At 42.4% G+C, this 22175-nt stretch overlaps 1 protein-coding gene across 1 annotated transcript in view; it reads right to left on the bottom strand.

The window, feature by feature from the left end:
• The window catches only part of foxp4 (forkhead box P4), a 95360-nt gene that overhangs the window by 5725 nt on the left and 67460 nt on the right, over positions 1-22175 (bottom strand). Inside the window, exons 6-17 of the mRNA XM_035152123.2 lie at positions 20600-20738; positions 17508-17709; positions 16964-17059; positions 15485-15583; positions 12276-12363; positions 10627-10710; positions 8162-8387; positions 7514-7590; positions 7322-7423; positions 2806-2927; positions 2131-2197; positions 855-1027 (exon numbers count right to left, since the gene is read on the bottom strand). Coding sequence (XP_035008014.1) covers positions 855-1027; positions 2131-2197; positions 2806-2927; positions 7322-7423; positions 7514-7590; positions 8162-8387; positions 10627-10710; positions 12276-12363; positions 15485-15583; positions 16964-17059; positions 17508-17709; positions 20600-20738 — 1475 coding nt within the window. The remainder of the gene's footprint in view (positions 1-854; positions 1028-2130; positions 2198-2805; positions 2928-7321; positions 7424-7513; positions 7591-8161; positions 8388-10626; positions 10711-12275; positions 12364-15484; positions 15584-16963; positions 17060-17507; positions 17710-20599; positions 20739-22175) is intronic.

Below are 22175 nucleotides of genomic sequence, written 5' to 3'. Positions count from 1 at the left end.
CTTTCTACTTGATGACACTGCTGCCAAATATGCTGATGCTAATTATACGATCAACTGACCCAGGTAGTTTAATTGTGATTTGCTCACAAATGTGCAATGGAAATTACAAGTCATGCAGGCGTGGCAATCACCGCTCAACAACGAAATATTTAAATCTCATAGGTAATGTTTGATTTAGGAAACTATGATGTGGTTACATTATGATGTGGTGAGTGTGGGTTACTTTGGTAGAAAATACCAGAGTAGAAAACTGCATGTCATTTTAGAATCATTGTCATAACTTCTTCTGATTTAAAATATTGCAAAACCTAGAATTGTATAATTTTTTTTTACAACCAATGAAAAGTTTAAAAAAAACAAACATGAACATCCAGTATTTCATGCAGTAAAAAGTCACAAACAGCACATAGATCATTGCAGAGCCGACAATCTCCAGTGAAACTAGAATTTTAGGTTAGCAGCATCTTAAAGCAGGGGGACAAACATTTTCCTGAATGTGTTAGATTCTGTCCTGTTGTGTAAAATTCTCTCTAATTACATGTAAATGATTTCTCAGGTAAGTCATCTCAAATAAAGATAATAATACAAATATCAGTACCACATTAGCACCATCACTACTGTATTTAGATTCACACTGATAAAAATGACAATATTAGTTTGAGACTGAGCGTTGTGCAGACAGTAATTATCTTTAAACTCAGGCACAGGTTAAAGTAGTTTTGTCTGCTTGAACGTGTGTGTGTGTGTGTGTGTGTGTGTGTGTGTGTGTGTGTGTGTGTGTGTGTGTGTGTGTGTGTGTGTGTGTGTGTGTGTGTGTGTGTGTGTGTGTGTGTGTGTGTGTATGTAGTAAGTACCTGTACTGGTGAGGGCTGAGCGTGGGGCTGCAGCTGCCGTTGCTGTTGACCTGCTCCACAGTGGAACTGACATCGTCGTGGCCCACGTGCAGCATGTTGAGGCTGGCTGCAGATGGAGGGCTCACCAGGGGAGAGCTGTTTAGCATTGACAGACTGCTCTCTGCCAGCGCCGCCTATACACACACACACACACAGAGTCAAATCAAATTGGAGCTTGGTTATGTTTGTTTTCTAAAATTATGACATATCAAATTAGATAAGAAAATGAATTAATGAATAAATAAACACATGAATAATAAATAAAACTCTGTCCACTAGAACCAGAAACATTCGACTCATTATTATTTTAATATATTTAAACATTAATAATCAAAGTTGTTTATAAGATCAATTGACACATAATGTAAAACACAGCATAGTAAATCTTCACAATGACTGATGAGTGTTTCTTAATGTGCTGATGAGAGCGCTTTCTCATGGGGAGCTTTTGAATCCACTCACTTGCTAGTTCACTTGACAAACCACTAGGGGGCACTTATATACAGTACTTTCCACACCATAGCTTGTACTATAACATTTAAGTCCCTGTCACGAGAGTGAGTGAGTGTGTGTGTGTGTGTGTGTGTGTGTGTGTGTGTGTGTGTGTGTGTGTGTGTGTGTGTGTGTGTGTTCCAATGAAGGAACATGGAGAGAACCTGACTAGAACACACACAAGCAGTGAAACAGAGGAACAACAAGTGAAACAACAGGTCACAGCTTTACACACTCACATCCAGCTACAGATGTGAGGCGGACTCTACCTTCACTTCTCACACAGGAAATAAAGTGCGGTAAAAAGAGAAGGAGGGGAATTCTCACTCAGAGATGGATTTTCTAGGACATGCGATAATTATATGCAGTAACCTTAATTGACAACTACTTGACGCTATAAATCATCTCAGTCGCAAAATTGCAAGCGTGTGTGGGTTTGGTGTGAGATGGGTCGAGTGTGTGTGCGTGTGTGTGTGTGTGTGTGTGTGTGTGTGTGTGTGTGTGTGTGTGTGTGTGTGGAGGTGGGGTGGCGTGTGTGAGAGAAAGTGAGGTGGGAGGTGAGAATGTGTTGATGTGGGAGAAGGAGGTGGCGTGAATGTCGTTAGGGAATCTGCTAATTATGAGAGGGAATTGATATCAGTGCCCTTGATTGCGATTGGCTGCCCTGTGTGTGTGTGTGAGTGTGTGTGTGTGTGTGAGCGAGAGAGAGAGGAAGAGAGAAAGAGGAGCAGAGGGCATTCCTTACCTGGTAGCTAGCGTTTAGGGATCCAAAGCCCAGGCCTGAAATCATGTTTTTCACCAGAGTGGGACTTCTACACACACACAGACACGTACAAGGGGAAAGAGAGAGAGAGAGACGGGTGAGAATCGCAGATTAATTGCACATGTTGGAAGATGTCACCTCAGCCAAAGTGCTCTGACAAATCTCACAAATATGTTTGTTACAAGTAGAAACATACACAGACTGTAAACAGATGCTAAAACACACACAGAGAAAGTGTTTGATATCTGGTGCGCAGGTGTGTGTGTGCGTGCGCGCGTAATTATCCCTGGTTTCTCTGGCGGTTGGAGAGAACATCTGTTTACACACGCTAACAAGGTTTTTTGCTCTCTTGCATCTCACACAGCTGCTTACTAATGGTGTCGACAAACAGGGAAAAACACACAACACACACACACACACACACACACACACACACACACCACACATACAGTACATACACAAGTCAGCAGCACTCTTATTCTCAATGATTGCTGAGTTGGCCTCTCGGTAATAATAGAGGGACCATTTAGGCAATCATCGTGCCAGCATCCATAAGCTCACACTCACATCTCACTCCTCTTAAATGTGTGCATGACAGTGTGCGCATATATATGTGTGTGTGAGTGCATGTATGTATGTGACTGTGTGTGTTCTTACCCGGTCATCTTTGGTGGTCTCCTCTTTTGGTATTCGACTTCATCCACAGTCCACACGGCTCCCTTCACGTTCTCAACACGAACAAAACACTTGTGCAGACTCAGGTTGTGGCGCACAGCATTCTGGGAAAAGAGAGAGACGGACAGAAAAGACAAGCTTTATTAGGACTGAAGGCCAGGCAATCCTGTTTGTGTTTTTTTCCATTTATTTACTGTTTTCTGTTTTATTTCCGCCACCAAGGAGATTGCCTTTGTCTGTTTGTTAGCAGGATTACGCAAAATCTACAACTGTCTCAACTGATTTCCATAAAATTTTGTGGAGGGGTGGGGCTTGACCCAAGGAAGAACCCATACAATTATGGTGTGGATCGAGATCAGGGGGCAGATCCAGAATTTTTTTTTTCTGTCTTTAACATTGCGAGATGGATTTTTCAAGTGGAAGACTGATATTTGAGTTGGTGCAATTTGGTGCAGATCCAAATAAAAATCTGGATCTAGTGAATTTAAATGTGGTTTCTTAAGGGGGATGTTGGGCCTTGGCAAGGCCTCCTAGTTTTGTTTCAGAATTTTATTTTATTTCCATGAAATGTTTTTCCTTTGGACTATTTACACAGAAATTTAAATGTTGTTAAATCGGCATTAAAATATTTGTTCTTTCTTTTCCCACAGCTCATAAATATTCCAGCACACTGACAGCCTGGCTCATAGTGGAAGCAATCACCGAAAAACGACCTTTTAATGCCAAGATGGAATGACATTGTGAACTTTTCCTGTAAAGTGAAACAATTTGTTAAGTGTTAGGTATAATTCCCTGGTGTTGCCTGATAACATAACCTCTAAGTTGTTTTTTGTCTTAAACATGCATCTTCAGTTGCCACAATATTCCATGACTTCGACATGTGAACTCAAAACACGAGCTGAAACTGTTGTTTTTGAAGTCATTACCTTGCTGGAGGTAAGAACACTCACTCAGCGTGTGCTCAGTACAAACAATGCTTCTCAGCTTTTTGTGAGGTGACTTTATGCGACGTGTCACCAGAGAATAATGGTCCTTTTTTACCCATCACTTCTTATAAACACACACATACTGTAGCTCCATGTACAGTGCTAATGCAAGGCAGCAATTCTCTAGTAGCGTTATTTTATCTCAGAAAATGTATAATCAGTCATCATCAGCACGCACACACACACACACACACACACACACACACACACACACACACACACACACACACACACAGAGACACAGAGACACAGGCACTCAGACGGGCAAGCAGGCAGGCACACCGCTATCTTTGTCTCACCCCCCGGGACAGGCCTCCTTTTCATCTGCTATTTGTAGTTTGTTCATGCCCAATTTCATTACCAATTTTAATTCGTCTATAATTAAATCCTGCATATTCTCTCTGACACGCTGTTCTAAGCCGAGAGAGAGGGACAGGCCGGGCATGCATCACTCCACGCCATAATTACACACACACACACACACACACACACACACACACACACACACACACACACACACACACACACGTAATTACACAAGCCATAATCAGTAGAGGAACCCTTTCTCCCCCGCATCCCCTCAACCCCCGAGCTGTGATGCTAAGTTTTGTAAATGAGTCTGACCCCAATCTCTGCCCGCCACCCTGACAGTGCAAACACACAAACACACACACACATACACACACAGACACACACACACACACACACGCTTACGCCAGACACCAGTGCTACTGCAGTGCTATTTGCATTTGTCTCCGTGATGAAAGCCTAATTCTCCCAGTTAAAACATTGGCAGTCATTTACAGTGGGTCGCAGCACATGTGCCACTCATCTCCACTCCCTCAGGCTGAGAGGGGGGAAGGGGCTGGACGCAGGTATATTTTCTTGACTTGTGGATTGTATACAGTAAATATTTGAGATCTGAGATATTTGAGTTGTGTTTCTGCCTGTTGCATGATGGGATAGGATCCTGGCATATGATCGTAAACAGAAATATATGTGAGCAGATAGGATGATTAATAAAATCATGAACAAACAAGTATAAAATGAGGGATAACAAAACAGGTTAGTGTTGAACAGCAGAAAAAATCTAATCAAAATTCCTTTCTTAAGGGAAGCGCATTGAAAATATTGATATTCCAATATTTAAGTTAAACTCTCCAGAAAAACAAGTGTTACTCTGACTATTAATACTATTGTATGTCATATTTTTGTATGATTACTACTGATGCTTTAATATCAAAGTACCCAATTACAGTTATGTAGTTCTAATTCTAGGTTTTGTATGATGTTGTCTATGATATGTATCTTAATTTACAATGTAACTTGCAACTAAAGCTGTAAAATAACTGACTAATATTAGTACTATATTAGAATTGAGAAGCATGAATTACGTTCCACCACTAGAGTTCAAAGTGAAGCCTCTTATAGAGCACTAATTGGATTTTTAATCCCATTAATTTAATTCTTATGTACAGCTTTTCTTGTTATTTTACTCATACTATTATTATTATTATTGCTTATTACAATTTTACATGTGGCATCAATTTACCCCTCAAGTGCATCTAGAAATAAAGAGTGACAAACAGAATGAAACCTCTTCTTTCAGGCTTCCGTCTCATTATGTAGCACCTTGAAATAACACTCAGCTCTCCTCCTCCCTCAATCATCCTTCTCTTTTTCTCTCTCTCTCTCTCTCTCTCTCGTCTCTTTCTCATTCTCTTTCCCTCTGTTTCTCTGATCAATGACTTCCACTCCCTGACACCGCTGCTCTCCTCATGAAATATAACAGCTTATTAAAGGACATACATCTCTGCGGCTCTATTTGACTCGGCGAGCCGCTATATAAATACATAAGGCCGCGCCAAGCTATATTTAAAGGTCTGCGAGGCCAACGGCGCAGGAAGCAGACACCAGACATTAATAGTTAAAATTCATAAAAGTCAGATGAGGAACTAAAGATATTCCTGGCTGCCCCCTTCTCTTAACCCCCTCCACACCACGCCGTCGTCCTGTCACCTCCCCTCCCTTGGTTTTAGGGGCTATTAGAGGAAGGCCGGGGTTCTCTCCTCAACCCCTCCTCCCCCACCACCCACCTCTCTCCCTTTCCCTCTCTCTGGAGGAACTGACACTCAAATTAGTGTGAGGTTTCTTCAGAAATGGGTCAGCACCTACGATGGTGGGATCAGGCCAGTAGTGTGTGTGGGAAAGAATTCGGTGTGTGTGTGTGTGCACCAGCTCTGTATGTGCATTTCTATAATGAGGCTTTATCACGGCTAGATGTGGCTCTACTGGGACGAGCGGGGCCGACTCTCCATGTGCCATGTTCGAGGTGAGAGAATTGTTTATGGCTGATAGGGAGAGAGACGGAGTGGGAGAATGGAAGAAAGAAGGATGGAGTGAATGAGGAGAAACGTAGGAAAGCTTCTCATAAAGAACAGAAACAACCATTAACTGTCATATCAGTCATATCTTTTGCAGAGCAGAGCAGAGTCAGCGTTTGAAGAATGAGGAACAAGAACGCGTGTGTTCTTGAATCATTGTAAGAACAGGCTTCATTACATTTAGGCCCATGGAGCGACTCCATTTTCTACAAAGTGACTCACTTGGCCTCAGTGTTTCAAATAACAGTAAAACCTGCCCACTAATTTAGTTAATTTTTTCTCTCTCTCATCGTGGTCGAACAATTCTCAGCTGGCATTGACTTTAGTGAAGGGCTTCATCAGTGGGCACAGACCACATTTACTTTGTAGACATTTAGCTCTGATTGAGTCTGAGCCGTATCCAAACTTACATTTTCTAAATACGCCGCGGCTCATTTTCACCATCGTTTCAACAACTTCAAAATACTGTGTGAATTCATCTGGTTTCTATCTTTCATCGTTAAATTTTGACTTTTCTAGAATAACCTTTTGTAGCATAAAGTGAGCTTGAGGGATTTACATAATATTGGTTCAGCATTAATGGAATTTAGGTTTAATAAAGGGATTATTGAGTTTAGTTAGATATAAGCATATATATGGAAATAAGATAAGATAAGATAAGATGAAAAAAATATTGATCCGCTAGTAGAAAATGTAGCTAGAAAGAAATATGAATTGAAACAGAATCTAGAATAAATAAGATAAAAATAGAAATACTATATACAATATTAGACTGTTTTATAAATTTGCAATATAAAGATTTGAGTCTTAGACTGTGGGGGGCTGTGGCGTTATGCATTGATTATGATGGCACAAAGGAGCCCCCCCATGCACTTTGAGGTACGTGGCTGGATGAGTCTGTGGCTGAATGTGATCCTGAGCTGCCTCAGTTAAGCAGAGAGGGGATGAGAGGGGCTGTCCATGATGGTTTTCAGTTTCTTCCTCTCATCCTCTTCTCCGTCACTGCCTCAAAACACTGTCCCGTTCCATCCCCACCAGAGAGCAGGCCCTCCTCACCAGCATGTTTGTTTTTTTAAGCCCCATTTGAAGGATGTAGTGAAAGTCAGGGTGTATATGATGCGCCCTTACCTTCCATGTTGCTGTGTTTCTCCTGAAGTAGGCAAACTTCCGTGTAAACCAGTTGTAGATTTCATTGAGAGTCAGCTGTCTGTCTGGGGACTCCAGAATGGCCTGAGGACAGGAAGAGAGAGCGGACAAAATGTAGAGGAGATCCCAGATGGAGAGAAGAGATGGTGCAAATGGATCTGAGGGGAGACTTACATGACGTATAAGAGAGGCGTAGGTAAAGGGAGGCCTGACATCAGCGTTCTTGTAGAACTCACAGTTCTGAGCCAGCTCTAAAAAAACAGGAAACATCGTAAGAAATTAACTCTGGTGAGCTACATATTTACAAATTATGAGTGTGTAGTGTAACATTTACAAAATCAAATTCAATGTAAACGTTAATAAATGAAAGAAAAAGTAAGGATCAATACAATGGTTCAAAATATTAAAACTGTGTCTGAAAAAAATAACATCTAACAATGTGTATTGAATTGTTTGATATAGGTCTTTACACCTTGATACCATTTACAGACTGTGATATTATTTTACGCCACATATTTTAAAATATAATGCTTGGCTACTTGACATCATAACTAAGGGCTACAGTATATCTATATCTATATCTATATTTCTTTTCTTTTTTTTTACTGCAGGAAAGACTACATCAGTGGTTGTGCCATGAATGAAAGGTGATGGCTGAATGGAGACGTACTGTAATTACTGTGGAAAAGAAGAAAAACCTAATGCTGGATTTAAAAAAAAACATAATTAGGGTCTATTATTAATCATTTAATAAATAATTCGATAATATATGATAATGACACAACTAGGAAGGCACTGAGTGAGGTTTGGGGAAATGTCTACCTGAGGCGATGGGGGTGCAATACTTGTCGGAGTTGCGCCTACGTATGGGCCCGACACCGTGCGTGTGGGAGTGGGAGTGTGTGTGCAGGCTGGAGGAGCTGATGACCGAGGGTCCCTGGCGCAGCGGGGTGATGGGGGTGGCGGCCGAGGTGGGGGGGTGCTGAAGGCCCTCTGAGTAGGCATCGCTGTCCCGCTTCAACAGAGAGCCACTGGAAGCCAGGTTCAGCTGGAGAGTGGCAGAGACAGACACAGAAATAAGGGGGAATGGTTCAGCTTGTTTGTCCCCCACAGAAGTTTCATTGTTTTTCTATCCGTTTGATCAAATAAAATAAAATAATATAAAGAATCTAGATAAAATAAAAAAACTATACATTCAAATATAATTAAAAAAGTCAACAACACAAAATAAAATCATAATAATAATTTAAATAAAATAAGGACATTTCTGCATTTTTTTTAAATATACAAAACAATTACATCCTATCCAATGTACTTATATTGTAATCATTGCAGTATGTATTAATTTACTTTGAGTAGACTGATATCAGCCTCAAAAGGTGTGAAACGTTTTATTACAAATCAAAGGGGCTTAATCTTTGTGTCCCTTAGCTATGATTATAAAAATGTTTAGTTTCTGTCCAAAGTGTGAAAAATTGTTTTAGTTTGGGGACAAAGATTTTATTTATATGACTGATGCTTCACTCATGTTTAAAGCTTCACCATCTGCTGGTGCTGTTTACAGGGAAGCATCATGTAGATAAGATCAGGGTCAGGTGATACCAGTGCATTAGATGATTTGTTTGTGTCATATACATAACAAATATCTTTGTGGATAATGTTTCTAAACAGTTTTGTTGTGTCTCATTAGTTGTGTAAGAATATTGACATATTTGGGGTTGTACCAATGCTCTGTCAAACATAGAGCACAGAAATTAAACTACACGGGCCAGCAGGACCTTAAATTTGAAGTTGTTTAACTGACAGCAGTATGGAAGCTAAATCTAGGAAGGGTTACTGATGTAAACTCACATCATCACGAAAAAAATAATAAAGCCATTGATATTCCCCATGAATTTCCGTCTCTACCAGTTCCCAAAAGCAAACCCACATCCTTGTACAGAACCACACATACACAATCACACACACTGAACATGAACATATATTTATATACACAGCGCTGGCTGCAATTAACCCTGAGCTTACAAAAACAAAACCACACGACAGCATGTTTGTAAGACGGGAACACACACACACACACACTCTGCGATGGCAAAGTCTTCACGGACTAATATGGCCCAATTAGGCAGAGCCTTGCACACGCACGCACACACATACACAAAAAACCAGTGCGCCCAGTCTCTGTGGGACAACCGTTGTAGGGATGCTAGCTTAGGACTAATTAAAACCACAGTGTGTATGTGTGTGTGCATGTGTTGTCTATATGTATGTAAAATGTGTGAATTGCCTCTCTCTCTCTCTACTCTGCCCCCTCTCCGTACCATTTAAGCTGACTGGAGGGGGCGGGGCTGTTTAACAGGTACTTCATTAACGCCGCAACCCTGCCACATCACCACGGCAACAGTCGAACCCTGTTAATTGAGGCCAAGCTTTGTTTCCATTCCTGACGCTCCTCCCCTGCCCCTCCTCCTCCAATCCCTGACCCCAAGGCTCGTCTCCAGTGGTGACAGAACACGCCTCTTCCTGATTTCCCATTAGATGTTAATGGCAGCTGATCCCCCTGTGATCAACACATCACCCAGACACACAAAAGTACACACAAACACACACACACGCGTTGCCACTCGGCTGCACCCATTTATATCCCCTCAAATTAAGACACTCCACCTCTAATTGACAATTAATTTCAACATCTTCATATTTTAATAAGACTCCTCGTCAATCTGAATAATGAAATATTCATTAGATACCTAATAACAACTTTGCCAAGCAGTGTGGACACAGACACACACACACATCACATCACATCAAATTTCGTTCCATTTTGTCAGCACACCAAAAATGCTGTGAGAGATTGCTCTGGCAGCTTTCTCTAAAAAGAACAGGCTGAATCAAACACAAATCTGGGCTTCAACACAATCTGTGAACAGCTGAATTTATGACGTTCTCTGAGGACTGAAACAGAAATGTATAATGGGAAGTTTAGACAGAGAGGAGAGAAGGAAGAAAACAAGAAGGACAAAGAGAAGAAGAAAAAAGAGAAGAACGAGACAAGCAGAAAGTCGTCTTTGTGATTTATTAATGATATAATAACCCTCACTGGTCAGTAGAGGGTGCAGATATCAAGCTAGACAGGAAAAGAGGAGTGTTATATCCCGGGAAGGTTAAGCAGTAAAGAAACTGATAAAAGAAGAGTTTGTGTGTGAATGAGATGTAACAGTGGAAGCTCGGTGCCAGAGGGTGAGGGGTAATGTAATGTAGGGTCCAGGGTGCTGTGGTGTACTCACAGGTTGGTTAAAAGGCTTTGGCTCTGAGGGGCGCATGTGCAGGTGGGTCATCATGGCCTGGAGTCGCTCACTCTCTTTCGCCAGCTGTAAAACACACAGGGATGGTAATCTTCATAAAAAAACGTTTTTCTCAATTACATTGATTTACAATTACAATAACACCTTCGGTGGAGAGATAAGTGTGAGCGGTAGCTGCCTCCGCACCCGGAGCTCTCTCCCTCACACACTCTTACACTCGCCTGCAGACACACTCGTCCCTGTTTGACATTGTAAAGCACCATTTAAATTGCTCCTGCTACAACCTGTGGAGACGCTGCATCCTGTGTGTTTGTGCACGAGTGCATGCTTACACACCCGAAGCCTCCAAAAACATGGGATCTAAAGTAAGACTGATTTGTCTCATTAACATACATAAACACACACAAACAGTGACGTGTGGCAATGTGCAAATATGAGGAACTCAAACACAGTGCCTGTGCTGCTGCATGCATGCATTGTGAGTGTGTCTGTGTGAGAGTGGTCCAGTTATTACTCATGTTTACACAGTCACATTATGGGGACATGTCTTCCTCATAGGGACAAAAAAGGAGATCTCATAACTTAAATCATTAAATTTGAGGTAAAGACATGATTTAAGGTTAGGTATAAGTTAAGTTTTAGGTTAAGATTATGTTTAGAGTGTGAGGGTTTGGGTTAGGCAAGTAGTAACTATGGTTACGGTTAGAGTAAGTCTCCAGCAAATCAATGTAAGTCAATGTAATGTCCTCGGAAGTCATGGAGACACGACTGTGTGTGTGTGTGTGTGTGTGTGTGTGTGTGTGTGTGTGTGTGTGTGTGTGTGTGTGTGTGCGTGCGTGCGTGTGGGTGTGTGAGTGTATGGAGCGTGGAGTGGTGGGCTTCCTGTGGACTGCTGAGGGATAAAGTGACATGTTAGGGAGAGAGAGACGTCCATCGTGATGTGATGTGACACCAGCTGCCTCTCTGTCACTTTGCGTTCCCTAGTGGTGGCTTGAGGGGCTCAGCTAAACGCTGTTTACTACCACCACCAAACACAACTCTAACCCTAATTCTGGGCCGCCGCCCCCGTTCCACCACCCCCTCTAACCCCCTTCTCCCCCCTCACACTACACTATGACGTGAATGGAGTATTCAGGGCCGTTTTTGGAAACCATGTCAAGACGAGTGTGAAGGGACAGGTTTTGTATCTTCACTTTGGAACTTCTTACTTACTACACACATCTCATCCAGTGTTGGTATTTTTTTCTTTTGCTGGAGCATTCAGATGTTTCAAGAGCTTTGCGTGCATGAACCACTTTAAGAACAAGAGAGGCAGTGCAGCCTGGTCCTACACTTTCTAGCTCGTCTCTCTCTCCCCTTTCTCTTTTCTCCTCTTTTCTCCTCTCTCTCCCTCCTCCCCTCTCTCAGCCTCGCTCTCTCTTGCTGGTGACCGGAGCAGCTTTATAATTGGAGCAGCGATGGCAGCTTCCCTGCCGACTGCTCCTTTTAAATTACAAGCTCCACTGCTCTCCATAAACTCTGCCCTGCCTCAGACAAGTTACTGCCATTGACTGGCTGAAACAGTCCTCAAGACTTTGTTTGTGAGCGGATGTAAATTAAGTGTCTTAGTTCGAGCGTGTGTGTTAGCTCACCTGTATTTCCAGCTGCTGAACCACCTGCATCTGGACTCGGCACTGAGCAGTGCTGCGGTCATCCAGGGCATGCTCATTGTTCAAGTGCCTGGAGGAGAGAAGGGGGGGAGGAAAGATATAAATGTGACGATCAAAGTGCTGCTAGTCCAGTTACACTCATGTCAACAGACTGGATGATGAAGTAACAAAACTCAGTCCTTTGACTTTTATACAAACGGAGCTACGAGCCGTTTCAGTAAGACATAAATAAATCATAATCTAGGAGGTTTATTTTGTCTAGTGAAGGACACAGCAGCTGTGTTTTGTGTGTGTATACTTCACTGGTGCTCAGTGAGGCATGATCTAAGACAACCACCTGGATATGAGCTCATGTGTTATCACACAGAGCCTTATCTTAAGACTTTCTGTTAGCGAAACTCCACTCCACTTATTAACACTGCTGTGCATGTGTGTGTGTAAATGGTGGCGCTGTTTGTTTCCTCCAATGTGGGAGGACCCGAGACCTTCTGATCTTTCCCAGTGCACCCCTCCCTGTCTCCCTTCCTTCATCCCTTTCTCTCCCCTCTGTCATCGCCAAGGTTATTCACAGGTTGCCGCCGCTAGTCCTGTGTGTATGAGTGTGTGTGGGTGTGTGTGTTCATATGATTGTGTGAGATACATAAGTGTCAATATATCAGAGCAGTTTTTCTGATATCATGTGGTGTTAACCTGTAATCTTCATAAATCTGCTTTTTAGACTTGTTTATACTGAGAGTGTATCTAACACCAAGAAATGTGTGTGTTTGTAGTGTGTGTGCATGTGAGCGTGTGTGTGTCTTCGAGAAAGTAGAAAGTTAGGCAATATCAGGCGAAGACTGGAAATGAAACAAAAACAATGATGTCATGGCATGGCTAATCCAGGCAGATAGACGGCTCAACACAAGTGCACGATAATAATAACAAAAACATGATCTCACCCTTCTCTCCCCCTCTCTCTCTCTTTGACTCTGTATCAGGCTCTCTCTCCCTCTTTCCCACTTGCACTTCTGTCCACTCCCCCCCTTTCCCACTCCTCTTCCCCCGCAACTCCCAAAATGTCTATGATTCACACTCATTCCAACCAAATCTGCCCCCCAAAACCCTCCTGTCTCTCTATAGCTGGGCCATAAACAGTAGCAGAGTTTTCTTTTTTTTCTCAATGTGTCCCGACAATGAGGCTCTGTTTACTCCTCTGAGTGCTGGCAGACAAGGCTTTAACCCACATTACACCGAGCTCCACCGACCACAACCAGAGTATTATACCAGAGGACAGGGAGGAGGAGGAGGAGGAGGAGGGGGGAGAGGTGGGTTAGAGAAGAAGAGGAGAGGAGAAGAAAGGCCTCAAATAGTGGAGTGTCCCCCTCCTCTGTTCTTCTGTTCTACCCTTTTCTCTCCTGGGGCGATGACTAAAGCTGGCTGGAAGGGAGCGCACTGTCGGACTGACAGAATTATCTGTCACTGCCTCTATTTTTTTCATCTCCCTCTTTTTCTCTCTCTCTCTCTCTCTCTTACACACACACACACACACACATACAGGCACACACACTATCACTCTCCCTCTCTCTCTCTCTCTCTCTCTGTCTCTCTCTCTCTCTCTCCTTCCATCTGCCCCGGGGCTACGTGAAATGAGACACCAAACAACAGCTTTCCTCTCCAAACTTTCCCAGCCTGCCTACGAGCTTTGATCTGACTGTCCGATGCCATCACAATCACCACGCACACTGCTGTGATTATGCATGTGTGTGTGTGTGTACATATTTCATCACCCAGGCTTATTATTATTAATAACTCCATTGCTCAAATAGCTAAAAGTTCCAGATAATTAGAGGTTGAGTTTGTTTAGGGCTTCATTAGAGGCTTGGGAAGCCTTTGTTAGCAGCCACAGTGCCACGGGGTAGTCCACTGTGTGACAGAGGAGGAGGTGTAGCAGAGTGTCAAGGCCAGATACCACATCAGCATGCCCCAGTGACTCCAAACTGGCAAGTAACAGCTACGAAAGACGTACGGAGGGAGGAGAGGAGGAAGAAAAGTGCAAGAATATGGAAGCAGAGAGGGAATGAGTAAGAAAGAGGTTGTTTGATGTGTTCACCATTGATGTGGAAACTAAATGTGCTTATGGATGAGCTAACGAAGAATAATTGTGTATTTACACAGAAATACAATGCGTCTGACCCTTCAGAGTAAAATATACAAAACACACAAAAAACTATGGGTGACGAACATATGACCTCAGACTTCCTTATTTAGATCTCTTATTAGGGTCTGTATTAAGGAAAGCAAAAGAATAAAACAAACACAATCAGCCACTAAAATTAATATTATATAGCTGAGAAAAAATTATGTAGAGGAAGATAAGAGATTAAAATAAATCCTTTGAAAAAACAAAGAATTTACACACATGAACGTATGTACCTGTGTGCATGTGCGTCAGAGCAAATGTGAAATGTGATGCAACAGATGGCAACAGATGAGTCAGTGGGATAATGCAAGACTCCAGTGATTGACATCTCCACGTATAGCTCATACTGTAGCTTCACTTTGTTCTGCTTCCTCCCTGGTGCCTACAGGTAAACTGAATCAGAGATCGTGTCATCTCTCTTCCTTTCCTACAGAAATACTAGGGGCTAGTGCTGCTGAGTTTTTTTTTTTGTAAGTACCAGGCGTTGTGTGACTACAAAATAAATTCAATTCACTTCTGTCTGTTTGTAAGTACGATTAAACAAAAACTACAGGGCAGATCTCCACAAAACTTGGTGGAAGAATATAGTATGGATCAGTAATTAGCTCATTAAATACTGGTGCAAATCCACGACTTGTTTTTAACTTACTTTAACATTGAGAAATAAGGTGATTCCCAACATTTTCCTTGTTTCCCAGACAATAATTCAGAGATCTTGAAGAAAAAATCTGGCATATTAAGGGGACTGATATGAAAACTGTGTGAAATTTGGTGCAGATCCAAAACCCAGATCTAGGGAATTTAAATGTGGTTTCATAAGGGGACTGTTGGGCCTTGGTGGATGTATGCGCTCTACTGAGTGCCATTCTAGTTTGAATTTAAATAATCATATTATTAAACTCTTCTGAGACATTCGTATCAAAAAAATAATGCATTTCTTTTGGATTGTGCGATGTGATTGTATTAATTTATAACCCCCGACACATTATACTTTGTATCATATTTTACTTACTTGATGAACTGTCCCATGTCCTCACACAGTGCTTCACAGCCGGGCCACTTACACTCTCCATGGCCGTAAAGTGGATGGGAGCCTGCATGTTCCTCATGACTGTGGACAAAGAGAGTCACAGAGACAGTTAAACAGATGCTGAATTATGTCCATAAAACATACAGCAAATACTTAGAATAAGGAGCATTAATGTGCCACACTCTTGTGCACAAACACACACACACACATGCAAAACCGACTACAGCAACAGCATCAATGCAGCCATCTGAGTCTGGTTAGCAGTCATTAGTTTGTACAGCTCACAAAGCCAAGTGCAGAGAGAGAAGGATAGAGCAAAGTGGGGTCAGTTACAGAAGCCAGGCAAATAAGGGAATTGCTCCAGCAACCTCAGAGGCACATTTTGAAGTCCATGACCTGTCTTTCTGTCCTTGGCGTGTGTTGTGCAAGAGTGTGTTAGTGTTGGTGTGTGTTCTTATGTTTCAGGAGTTGACACAGAGTCGGCACAGGACCAACCAGCCATGACTGATTGGCGGCGGCTGCCGTCATATGCTGGTTGTTCTTTTGTGGTGAGCTTATGTGTGTGTGCGCATGTGTGTACATCTGCGTATATTTATGAGTGTTTGTGTATTTGTATATGTGTGTGTGCAATGATGAAAGACAGGGCCAGGCGTGGTTTTGGGCCCTGGGTAAAATAAGTCTATCCGTGCATGTGTGTGCGTGTGCATGTGCGCATGTGTAAGTGCATGTGTGTGCAGCAGGTCCAGTAGCACATGTGGTTCAGACCTGGATCTTCGCCGGCGACTGCTGTCTCCACGTATATTTACATGACTGTGTATGTGTGTGTGCATGCGCGTGTGTGTGAGGGTGTGCATTGGGATGGGGATTCTCCCAAATCAACATCAGAAGGTTGTCTAACAGAAACCATTTGTCTCGCAGATGGAAACATGTCTCTCTCCCTGTCTCTTTCCTTTTTCGCCTCTTCCTGATCATATGTGCCGGCTGAGGTTGGAGCTGTGTGTGTGCATGTGTGTAGCTGCACGTGTGTGTTTTGTGTGTATGCATGCGCTGGCTGTGGTTGAGTCAACGCAGAAGCAGCTCAGACAGCAGACATGACAAACTTCTGGCAACCACATTCTCGTCCACATCAGCCATGCATTTGCTTAGCAGACTAACACACTAATGCTACACCCTTTGTGATCTACTATAGTCAAAATCTGTCGGGATACCAGAGGCACGCTGTAGCTGTTGCGTGACAGTGTGTGACATATTTGATCAATTATTAAAAGCTCTTTTAATTAATAGTTTCTGACCCATGTCGACCTACTCCAAAATGAGGTCAAAGGTTAGGGTCAACAAAGGGCATAGAAGCAAGCAGTGAATCAGTGCTAAAGGACACTTCAGACCACCCTCCCATAGCACGTCTCTCTGTCTTTTCCACTCATATGTGTGTGTATGTGTGAGTGTAAACAGGCTACTCACTGGCTGGGGGGTTGGCTGCCTTTGGAGTAAAGGGGGACATGGTCATCTCCGCTGTCTGCCTTGGTGAAGGAGGATATCCACTCAAACAGTCTGGCTCTTAAAGATGGAGACAAACCCATGAGCAGCCAATACAGCCTTGGGAGAACACAAGCCTGACACAGCATACATGCTACAAATACACCTGGCACATGCATCCCTCATCAAGCCCACATTACACTGAGGAATTTATCCCTACAGACACACCGCCTCTCTCTCCTCCTCCTCCTCTGCATTCACAATCCTCTCCTCTCTTCTCCTGCAGAACATACCGAACCTAACAAACCTCCTATCAAATGAGCTGAGGTGATGTTTACACCCCGGAGATGTGTGGTATGCCACATGTGCATGTTTTGTTCCTGCGTTTATGAGTGTGGATATGAAAGAAGAACAGCTAAAAAGGTTCCAGGTCGAAAACGACTTAGCAGGAGTGTGTGAATTAGAAAGACTGGAGGTCACACAGAGGACACACACAAACACACCATCACTATGTGAAAGGTTTCAGTACCTGTCTCTCTTTGGGGTGTGGCTCTGTCCGTTTTGCAGGCTGTGCAGTGGGATGTGAGCGCTGGCAGCTTTGGGGAAGGCTGAGGTAGAGTTGGAACTGTTGGTGCTCAAGTCCAGGCCCTCGGCCTGTTTCAGGGCCTCCTCGCTGCTCTGCATGCCTGACACCTCCTTCCACAGCTGCTGGAGGTCTGACGGACACATCGCTGCAGGGAGGGAAAACACTTGGCACTTAGCAGAGGGTCTTTCTCAACTATGACCCAATCAAATTCCCACTTTGAGTGTAAATAGGCTCATAGGATATTAAAGTTAAGGTAGGTAATCCTGGAAAAGCTAGCAAGAGCAGGCTTCACTTTGAAAATCATATGATTCGAAAATCATCCCACATCGATCTGAATGAAATGTTCGGTCGTATTTATTACAGTACTGTAAGGGCCACAGACACCAGCTTTGTTTCTTGTATTTCTGATAACTTTATTTAGTGATGTTAAAAGGATTTTAAAAAATTTAATAAAAAAAAATACCAACCCTACCTTTAAGTGAATTAATTAAGGCAAAGATAATATGGGTAATAATAAGTTGGTCGGACAATATCTACAATATCACGCGCAGTATCATACACACAGACACAGGCTTGCAGTAAAGAAACTTACTTTTCTAAACCACATAAAATATATGCAACTATTACAGTCTCCTGGGAGTGGTTAAAAGAGGAAAATGGAAAATGAGACAAACAAAAACAGATGGGAGGTTAATTTCTGCGTGTTATTGTTATAATTATCTTCCCAGATATCCATGACTTCTCAGCTATTTCCTGATCTCTGCTGGCAATTGCTACTGTCCACCAACACCATCGCTGCTGTCACTACCACTATTTGTTTAAAGAGGGTTGTTGCACACTTTGTGCTCCTTCTAGTCACAGCTTGGTTACTTCTGCTCTAATTTCACAGTGAGTGAGACGCTTAAAATGCCACGGTCTACTCCAATGGATCTTACCACGCACATACACACGCACACACATCTGCACATACACATACAAAGACCTCGCAGCAATCCAAATATTATGTCTGCTTTGTCTGCATTCTTCTGGGGTCCCGCCAAAACAAAAGCTCTCACTCTGGAGGAATGAGGTGGTGTGTGTGTGTGTGTGTGTGTGTGTGTGTGTGTGTGTGTGTGTTATCCAAGAAATCCGACCAATCCGTGGACACGCCCAGAGAGAGTGAAAGTGTAAAGTAGTAACAGGGATTGTAAGATAAAGTGTTTCCTCTTCTGACTTATCAGTCTGGCTCATATCACATGCATCCACTAAAAAAAACTTTGGAAAAATAAGGGAGTCTGGGTTTTGGGAAAAGTCAGCAGTTTACAGATAAGTGCAAAGCAAGCAAAGTTAAGTAGTGAGCAGCTGAGAGCGGAACAGATTTGTAAACAAAAAAATCTAGATTTCTGCACATTCAGGTGAAAATGTGCTCTCACAATTTCCTGCAGCTTTCGTTGACAGATAGAAAACATTTGAGAAGATGAGAGAGCTCTTTCCAACAGTTACTGACTTACACATTTCAAATGTGCAAACCCAGAGTCTCACATTTATGCCGGACATATGAGATCTGTCGAGAAGAAGCCTGAAGTTACCCAGAAGGTGGATCTAATTCGAATCGAATAGATTTTTTGTGTATGAAAAAAAAAAACCTGCTGAAATAGTAACGTCCATACTCACAATTTAATTCTCATTCAAATCTGTTAAGTTCTCTATCGGTTGTAATTGTTAACATTGATAAAAGAAGGCTTTGAAATGTATAGCTACTTCATTCTGTAAGAGTACTAAACAAAAAGCATATCAGGTCCCCTCATGTCAACCCCACCACCCCCACCTAACCCACCGGACACAACAGCCCTTTGAGGCGGGGCCGCAGTGTGCGTTTGTGTGTGTGTGTGTGTGTGCATGTGTGTTTCGGTGTGAGTGTTTATTAATGTGTGTTTGTGTGTTTGTGTGGCATGACTGGCCAGAGGAATGCTCTGGCTCACGCCTGGCTGAGCCGTCACAATGGAGCGGCTCTATCACACTGCAGGGAAATTCCACTCTGATATGGAGGGAGAGAGAGAAAGAGAAGGAGATGCCAAAGCCAAATGTTTGCAACTGTCTGGAAAAATTTACACTCTTCTCTCCAAAACTGTGGCCTAGTATTCAATTTGTATTCACTCCTTTATTTTCACTCTTCACTCTGTAAACTAATAATTCCACTTACACACACACACACACACACACACACACACACACACACACACACACACACACACACTAAAGTTTCAGTGCACTTTTTGGCATTGTCTTAGGGTTACATTTATTTGATTGAATATATTTTTGTTTTGTCACATTAAGATTACAAAAGGAATATGCGAGTATGTGCATGTGACTGAGAGGGAGAGGGAGAGGGAGAGGGAGAGGGAGAGGGAGAGATCAGACAGACAGAGGGAAGGAAACTGGTCTGTTTGGTCAACTCAGTCAGCGCTTTACCAATGTTACGGCCACTTTAGAACCCCTTAAGCATTCTCTGTGTGAGATAAAGTGTGTATGTGCGTGTTGTGTGTGTGTGTGTGTGTATTTGTGTGTGTTGGACACTTCTGTGTGCAGACTAAAGTGGACACAGACACACACACACACACACACACACACATGCTCACTAAGGGCGGGCCAGTCAACAGTCAACATTAATCGTTGTTAAACTGTGCTGACAAACTGAAGAAACTGTGGGAGAAGTTACACACAGGAACAAAAAAAAAATCCAGTGGGCACAGTAATGGCAAAACGATGATGTCCTTGTGTCTGGCTTATCTCAAGTACACACACACATGAAAACACACTAGCACAGGCACATGCTAACCACCGAGCAGGGGGGCTTAGTGGCATATTTTACCTATTATCCAAATGAGTACCTTCCACAAACCCACCAATCAGGTTTCTTTTGATCTTTTATAGGCTGATTAACTTAACAGGCTTCACATGCGGCACTGGGTACAGGCCCTTGTGTGTGGTGTTGTGACAATGTGTGTAATGTTATGTGTGTATATATATATGGTGAGGGTGTTGCATGTGTGTACCTTGCTGCAGAGACTGCATGGCAGCGGTGGGCTGCATTGGGACCAGTCCTTGTCTCTGGAGGTTGAGGATGTGCTGCTGTTGAAGCTGCTGCATCTGGATCAGCTGCTGCTGGAAGGCCAACTGCTTATTGCCTAACTGCTGTTCGCCAGAGGACAGAAAGACAGACAGCAGGAAAAGTTATTTAAAAGTTAGTAAGTAAATCTGTTTCTGGTCATTGCTGTATTTAAAATGATTTATATCCAATTTCAAAGAAAGTCATAGCACCAAACTCTGAAATGATTTAAAAACATATCTCTCCATCACGTATTTTGAGTTTCATTTGTAAAAAAAACACTTTAAAACCATAGACATTAACCAAAGTGCTATTCAGTTTAAATAGGGGAGATACATCAAAAGATTTAAAAAAAACAGCCAAGAACCCAACAGTAAGACATCAAATAAATAAAAACAAAAAACATTAAAATAAGATAAAACCACAAAACAGCCAGCAAGTTTTAAAAGTTTGTGTGTATTTTTTCCTGTTTGTGTTAAGATGCTTGCCAAGAGTTAGGAAATAATCTTGACTTAAACTAGGAAGATAAGTGAGTAACGTTGGGACACAAAACCATTTAAATCTATAATGATAGCACAGAATCTAAAAAGTATATTTTTTAGGAATAGATTGGAATATTTTTACACGTAGCAAAGAAAAGCCTTGGACGTGATTGTTTTGTTTTCTTCTATTTTCCAGTTTTGGATTGTATGATGGTTGTAAAGTGTGAGTCCTGCTATTTTTTGTGTTTTGTTAAGATACAAAACTATGATATAATTGTTCAGTACACATTGGGAACTTAAAACATGTGATTGCTATTGGAAATAGAAATACTGTCCCAATGGCAATTTTAAACTAAATGTTTGATTTGTTATAAGAAAGTTGACAGAGATTCTTTATATTTCTTTCCTGTTTTCTAAAGTAATTTGTTTGGCGGATTCCATTACTTTTCAAATACAAACTCAACTAACACCATGTAAAGGGAATTAAATTATATTGATCCCCCCCTAAAAAACAAAGCGAGAATTTTGAGATCCGAGAGGTGAAAATTAGTCCCGTAATAAAACAATGACGACCCTGAATTCAAGCAGGATGGAGGGGGAATGAGGGAAGGGAGCAAAGGGAGAGTGGGAGAGACTACATGCCGCGTGGCGATAATGTCGGTGTGTGTTACAATGATAAATGTCCCCTTTCCTGCACTCTCAGTCTGGGGCAGACCTGGCCTTTACCGCGCCGTTTGAAGTACCCCCTGACCAACCCCTGGGAGAGATGGACTTTATCTCTTCCAGATAACTAGAGGAGAAGAAAAATAAATAAATAGAACTTGAGGAACTGCTCATTGTGTGTGCGTGTGTGTGTGTGAAAGAAAGTGGCAGCCTGGAACTCTTTGAACAGAGAGGAACTCACAGGAAGGGCAGATAGGTCACTTCCTTTCAGACTTAGTGCCTGGGGAGAAGAAGTGTGATGGCAGCATGTTTGTGTTTGTGTGTGTGTGTGTGTGTGTGTGTGTGTGTGTGTGTGTGTGTGTGTGTGTGTGTGTGTGG

The sequence above is a fragment of the Hippoglossus stenolepis genome, chromosome 3 (genome assembly GCF_022539355.2).
Source record: "Hippoglossus stenolepis isolate QCI-W04-F060 chromosome 3, HSTE1.2, whole genome shotgun sequence".
Lineage (NCBI taxonomy): Eukaryota > Metazoa > Chordata > Actinopteri > Pleuronectiformes > Pleuronectidae > Hippoglossus > Hippoglossus stenolepis.
Note: the sequence above shows the minus strand (reverse complement) of the source record. Positions and strands in the feature narration are given on the sequence as shown.